We start from the raw sequence: 6630 nt of genomic DNA, 5'->3' as shown, positions 1-6630 counted from the left end.
GGAGGATGAAGCATGAGAAGGAGGAGGAAGGAGGAGGTAGGTGGAGGATGATGAGGATGGAGGAGGGAGGAAGAGGAGGAAGGAGGAAGAGGATGATAAAGCAGAAAGAAGATGAACGAGAGATGAAGGATGAGGATGAGGAGGGACGAAGGATGACGCCAGTGAGGGGGAGCAGGGTGAAGAAGGAGGCTGAAGGAGGGATGAAGGATGCTGGTGGTGAGGAAGAGGATGGTGAGGAGGAGGCGGCGGCGGCTCAGGCGAGGACGGTGTGGTCGCGCAGCAGGCGGTGCAGGAGGCCGAAGGACGGGCGGTCGGCGGCGTCGCGGGACCAGCAGCGCAGCATCACCCCGTGCAGCGCCGCCGGGCAGCCCGGGGGGCACGGCAGGTACTCCTGGGGGCACGGGGTCAGGGCACCGGGAGGACTGGGGGGCACTGGGAGGACTGGGGGGCACTGGGAGCGATGGGGAGGAACTGGGAGCGACGTGGGGGAACTGGGAGCAACGTGGGGGAACTGGGAGTGATGTGAGTGACGGGAGGTACTGGGGGTAACTGGGAGTGATGGGGGGCACTGGGAGTGGTGGGGGGTACGGGGGAAACTGGGAGTAATGGGAGTGATGGGAGTAACTGGGAGTAATTTGGGTAGCTTGGAGTAATTGGGGGAACTGGGAGTACTGGGAGTAAATGGGAGTGATGGGGGTAACTGGGAGTGATGGGAGGAACTGGGAGTACTGGGGGTAACTGGGAGTAATTGGGGAAGCTGTGAGTACTGGGAGTGACTGGAGGTACTGGGGGACTGGGAGTAACTGGGAGTGATGGGAGGAACTGGGAGTATTTGGGGGAACTGGGAGTACTGGGGGTAACTGGGAGTAATTGGGGAAGCTGGGAGTACTGGGAGCGACTGGAGGTACTGGGGGACTGGGAGTAACTGGGAGTGATGGGAGGAACTGGGAGTATTTGGGGGAACTGGGAGTACTGGGGGTAACTGGGAGTAATTGGGGAAGCTGGGAGTACTGGGAGCGACTGGAGGTACTGGGGGACTGGGAGTAACTGGGAGTGATGGGAGGAACTGGGAGTGATGGGAGGAACTGGGAGTATTTGGGGGAACTGGGAGTACTGGGGGGAACTGGGTGTAGTGGGGGTAACTGGGAGTACTGGGGGTATCTGGGAGTCATGTGAGTGACTGGGAGTGATGGGAGGCACTGGGAATGATGGGGGGTACGGGGGAAACTGGGAGTAATGGGAGTGATGGGAGTAACTGGGAGTAATTGGCGTAGCTGGGAGTAACTGGGAGTAACTGGGAGTAACTGGGGGAACTGGGAGTACTGGGAGTAAATGGAAGTACTGGGAGTAACTGGGAGTACTGGGGGTAACTGGGAGTGATGGGGGTAACTGGGAGTGATGGGAGGAACTGGGAGTACTGGGGGTAACTGGGAGTAATTGGGGAAGCTGTGAGTACTGGGAGTGACTGGAGGTACTGGGGGACTGGGAGTAACTGGGAGTGATGGGAGTAACTGGGAGTGATGGGAGTAATGGGATAGCTGGGAGTGATGGCGGGAACTGGGAGCGATAGAGTGACTGGGAGAACTGGGAGTAACTGGGAGTGACTGGGAGCACACTGGGAGTAACGGGGTGCATGTGAGCAGTGGGGTAACTGGGAGCACTGGGGGTGACTGGGCACTAAGAGGTGCCCAGCAGGTTCTCCTGGGAACACTCAGAGTCCTCCCAGTCCCTCCCAGTGTCCCCCAGTGCCTCCCAGTGCCTCCCAGTGACCCCTCCCAGTCCCTCCCAGTGTCCCCCAGTCCCCTCCCAGTCCCTCCCAGTGTCCCCCAGTCCCCTCCCAGTCCCTCCCAGTACTCCCCAGTCCCCTCTCAGTGTCCTCCCTGTCCCTCCAAGTGCTCCCCAGTGACCCCCAGCATCCTCCCAGCCCCTCCCAGTGGTCCAGCCCCCTCTCAATGTCCCCCCAGCACCCCCAAATTGCCCTCACTGTCCTCCCAGTCCCTCCCAGTATTCTCCAGTGTTCTCCCAGTACACCCCAGCCCACTTCCAGTGCCCTCCCAGTGCCTCCAAGAGCCTCCCAGAGGTCCCCAGCATCCCCCCAACACCTTCCCAGTGCTTCCCAGTCCCACCCAGTGCCCCCAGTAACACTCCACCCCTCCCAGTGCCCCCCCAGTCCCATCCCAGTGCTACCTAGGGCCTCCCAGCAATCTAGCATCCTCCAGCCCCCTCCCAGTGCCTCCCAGTGTCCCCCAGCCCCCTGCCAGTGCCTTCCAGTTCCTCCCAGTGTCCCCCAGCCCCCTTCCAGTGTCCCCCAGCCCACTCCCAGTGCCTTCCAGTGCCTCCAATGTCCCCCAGCCCCCTCCCAGTGTCCCCCAGCCCCCTGCCAGTGCCTTCCAGTGACCCTCAGTCCCCTCCCAGTTCCTCCCAGTTTCCCCCAGCCCCCTTGCAGTGTCCCCAGCCCCCTTCCAGTGTCCCCCAGTGCCTCCAGTGTCCCCCAGCCCACTCTCAGTGCCTTCCAGTGCCCCTCGGTCCCCTTCCAGTTCCTCCCAGTAACACCCCAGCCCCCTTCCAGTGTCCCCAGCCCAATCCCAGTGACCTCCAGTGCCTCCCAGTGTCCCCAGCCCCCTCCCAGTGCCTTCCAGTGCCTCCCAGTGTCCCCCAGGCCCCTCCCAGTGCCTTCCAGCCCCCTCCCAGTGTCCCCCAGCCCCCTCCCAGTGCCTTCCAGCCCCCTCCCAGTGCCTTCCAGTGCCTCCCAGTCACCTTCCAATGCCTCCCAGCCCCTCCCCAGCCCCCTCCCAGTGCCTCCCAGTGCCCACCTGGCGGCCCTGGGCGCGGAAGTGGTGCCCGGCGTTGGCGATGACCTGCTCGTCGCTCAGGCGCCCGTAGGGCTGCTCCGGCACCGCGTCAGCACCTCCCACAGCGTCACCCCAAAAGCCCAGGCGTCGCTGGCCGGCGTGAACGTCCCCTGCGCGGGGGCGGGGACTAGCATGGACACGCCCCTACGGACACGCCCGTGCATGGCCCCGCCCACCCCCAGCCAACCTGTCCCTGTGCTGCAGCCCAAACCCCCCTAACTCCGCCCAATTCTGCCCCAATTCCCCTCAAATACCCCCAAATCCCCCAAACCCCGCCCAGCTCCGCCCAAAACCCCTCAAACCCCCTAAACTCCGCCCAGTTCCCCCTCCCTACCCTAAATCCCCTTAACTCCGCCCAATTCTGCCCCAATTCCCCTCCAATACCCCCAAATCCCCAAACTCTGCCCAGCTCCGCCCAGCACTGCCCAGCTCCACCCGGCTCCGCCCAGCTCCACCCAGCTCCGCCCAAACCCCCTCAAACCCCCCTCAAACCCCCAAACTCCGCCCAGTTCCCCCTCCCTACCCTAAATCCCCTTAACTCTGCCCAATTCTGCCCCAGTTCCCCTCCAATACCCCAAATCCCCCAAACTCCGCCCAGCTCCGCCCAGCTCCACCCGGCTCCGCCCAAACCCCCCTCAAACCCCCCAAACCCCGCCCAATTCCCCCTCCCTACCCTAAATCCCCTTAACTCCGCCCAATTCTGCCCCAATTCCCCTCCAATACCCCCAATCCCCCAAACCCCGCCCAACTCCGCCCAAAACCCCTCAAACCCCCTAAACTCCGCCCAATTCCCCCTCCCTACCCTAAATCCCCTTAACTCCGCCCAATTCTGCCCCAATTCCCCTCCAATACCCCCAAATCCCCCAAACCCCGCCCAGCTCCGCCCAAAACCCCTCAAACCCCCTAAACTCCGCCCAGTTCCCCCTCCCTACCCTAAATCCCCTTAACTCTGCCCAATTCTGCCCCAATTCCCCTCCAATACCCCCAAATCCCCCAAACCCCCGCCCAACTCCGCCCAAAACCCCTCAAACCCCCTAAACTCCGCCCAGTTCCCCCTCCCTACCCTAAATCCCCTTAACTCCACCCAATTCTGCCCCAATTCCCCTCCAATACCCCCAAATCCCCCAAACCCCGCCAGCTCCGCCCAAAACCCCTCAAACCCCCTAAACTCCGCCCAGTTCCCCCTCCCTACCCTAAATCCCCCTAACTCCACCCAATTCTGCCCCAATTCCCCTCCAATACCCCCAAATCCCCCAAACCCCGCCCAACTCCGCCCAAAACCCCTCAAACCCCCTAAACTCCGCCCGGTTCCCCCTCCCTACCCTAAATCCCCCTAACTCCACCCAATTCTGCCCCAATTCCCCTCCAATACCCCCAAATCCCCCAAACCCCGCCCAACTCCGCCCAAAACCCCTCAAACCCCCTAAACTCCGCCCAGTTCCCCCTCCCTACCCTAAATCCCCCTAACTCCACCCAATTCTGCCCCAATTCCCCTCCAATACCCCCAAATCCCCCAAACCCCGCCCAACTCCGCCCAAAACCCCTCAAACCCCCTAAACTCCGCCCAGTTCCCCCTCCCTACCCTAAATCCCCCTAACTCCACCCAATTCTGCCCCAATTCCCCTCCAATACCCCCAAATCCCCCAAACCCCGCCCAACTCCGCCCAAAACCCCTCAAACCCCCTAAACTCCGCCCGGTTCCCCCCTCCCTACCCTAAATCCCCCTAACTCCACCCAATTCTGCCCCAATTCCCCTCCAATACCCCCAAATCCCCCAAACCCCGCCCAACTCCGCCCAAAACCCCTCAAACCCCCTAAACTCCGCCCAGTTCCCCCTCCCTACCCTAAATCCCCTTAACTCCGCCCAATTCTGCCCCAATTCCCCTCCAATAACCCTAAATCCCCCAAACCCCGCCCAACTCCACCCAGCTCCGCCCAGCTCCACCCGGCTCCGCCCAAACCCCCTCAAACCCCCCTCAAACCCCCCAAACTCCGCCCAACTCCCCCTCCCTACCCTAAATCCCCTTAGCTCCGCCCCTCGCTACCCTGGCCCCTCCGCCCCCTTCGGCCCCGCCCCCTTCGGCCCCGCCCCGCTCACCATGAGGATGCACTCCCAGGCCATCCAGCGGATGGGGAGGAGGGCGCGGCCGCGGACGCGGTAATAGTCGGCGGCGTAGAGGTGGCGGCTCATGCCGAAGTCGGCCACCTTGACGGTGAAGCCCTCCCCCACCAGGCAGTTGCGGGTGGCCAAATCGCGGTGGACGAAGTTCAAACCCGCCAGGAACCGCATCCCCGAGGCGATCTGAGCCCCCACGTGCAGCAGGGTGGCCAGGCTGGGGGAGGGGACAGAGGGGGCGGGGCTTGAGGGGGTGGGGCGGGGCTTGAGGGTGGGGTTGGGGAGGGGATGAGGGAGGGGTGGGTGAAGGAGGGAGCGCTGGTGGCCTGGGGTGGAATAGGAAGGGGTGGGGCTAAAGGGAAAGGGCGGGGCCAAAGAGGAAGGGGAGGGGGTTATGGGGTGGGGCATCAAGGGGTGGGGCTTTAGGGGTGGGGCACCAAGGGGGTGGGGGAGGGGAGGGGGTGGGGGCGGGGAAAGGAGGGAGCTCTGGTGGCCTGGGGTGGCAGTAAAGGGAAGGGGCGGGGCAAAAGGGTAGGGGCGGGGCTTATAGGCAAGGGGTGTGGGCTTGTGGGAGCAGGATGTGGCTAAGGGGGTGTGGCTCATGGGCAGGGGTGTGGCTGAAGGGACAAGGGGTGTGGCTTCTGAGGGAAGGGGTGGGGCTAAGGGGAAGGGTGTGGTTTTGTGGGAGAGGGGTGTGGCTTCCTGGCAAGGGGCGGGGCTTATGGGAAAAAGGTGGGGCTACATGGGCAAGGGGTGGGGTTCCAAGAGAAGGGGTGGGACCTATAGGCAAGGGGGTGGGTTAAACAGGGAGGGGCGTGGCTTGTGGGCAGGGCAGAGCCATGGGTGGGGCGGAGCTTGTGGGCCAATGGGTGGGGCCAAAGGGCAGTGGGGTGGGGAAGAGCTGGGCTTAAAGGGGCAGGACCCCAAGGGATTGAAATATTGAAAGCAGGGGGGTCCTCAAAGGGGGTGTGGCTTGATTGGGGCATGGGTCAAATGGGGCGTGGCTCAAAGAGGCATGGTTTGAGGGGTGGGGCCTACCTGAGGGCGGGGCCGCGGGGCCCCCCCAGGAACTGGTGGAGGTCGCCGTGCTCCATGTACTCGGTGATGATGCAGAGGGGGCCGGCCCCCGCGCACACCCCCAGCAGCCGCACGATGTTGGGGTCCCGCAGGCGCCCCAGGGTCCGCGCCTCCTGCAGGAAGTCCCGCCTACGCCCCCGTCACGCACGGGCCACGCCCTGACACGCCCATGCACGCCCCCAGGGGTGGGCACCCCACTTCTTACGTGGGGGTTACACCCCAATTGCTCCCCCCCCCCCCCCCCATGTACCTCCTGCACGCCCCCAGGGCGTTGCACGCCCCTCGCACCCCACTTGTACCCCCCCCCCTGCACGCCCCAGAGGGGGGCACCCCACATCCCCCTGGGGGTACGCTCCACATGCCTCCTCCCACCCCTCATGTGCCCCCCCCGGTGCATTGCACGCCCCTCGCACCCCCCCTCCCACGCCCACCCCCCCCCCCCGCCCCATACCGGGCGTTCTTGGTGGCGTCGGGGCGCAGGACCTTGACGGCGACGAGCATGGGGCGCCCCTGGGGCAGGTCGGGGGGGCGGGAGAGGGGGGGCAGCGCCTGGGGGTCCTCCACCTCGCACAGCAGCACCTGCCA

At 64.3% G+C, this 6630-nt stretch overlaps 1 protein-coding gene across 1 annotated transcript in view; it reads right to left on the bottom strand.

The window, feature by feature from the left end:
- The window catches only part of LOC142049051 (epithelial discoidin domain-containing receptor 1-like), a 16451-nt gene continuing 9821 nt past the window's right edge, over positions 1-6630 (bottom strand). Inside the window, 6 exon segments of the mRNA XM_075076432.1 lie at positions 1-391; positions 2814-2890; positions 2893-2962; positions 4951-5185; positions 6007-6174; positions 6497-6624. Of these exon segments, the coding sequence (XP_074932533.1) occupies positions 254-391; positions 2814-2890; positions 2893-2962; positions 4951-5185; positions 6007-6174; positions 6497-6624 (816 nt within the window). The 3' untranslated portion in view covers positions 1-253.

The sequence above is a fragment of the Phalacrocorax aristotelis genome, chromosome 31 (assembly GCF_949628215.1).
Source record: "Phalacrocorax aristotelis chromosome 31, bGulAri2.1, whole genome shotgun sequence".
Taxonomy (NCBI): Eukaryota; Metazoa; Chordata; class Aves; order Suliformes; family Phalacrocoracidae; genus Phalacrocorax; species Phalacrocorax aristotelis.
This window is presented reverse-complemented; position numbering and strand designations above follow the sequence as displayed.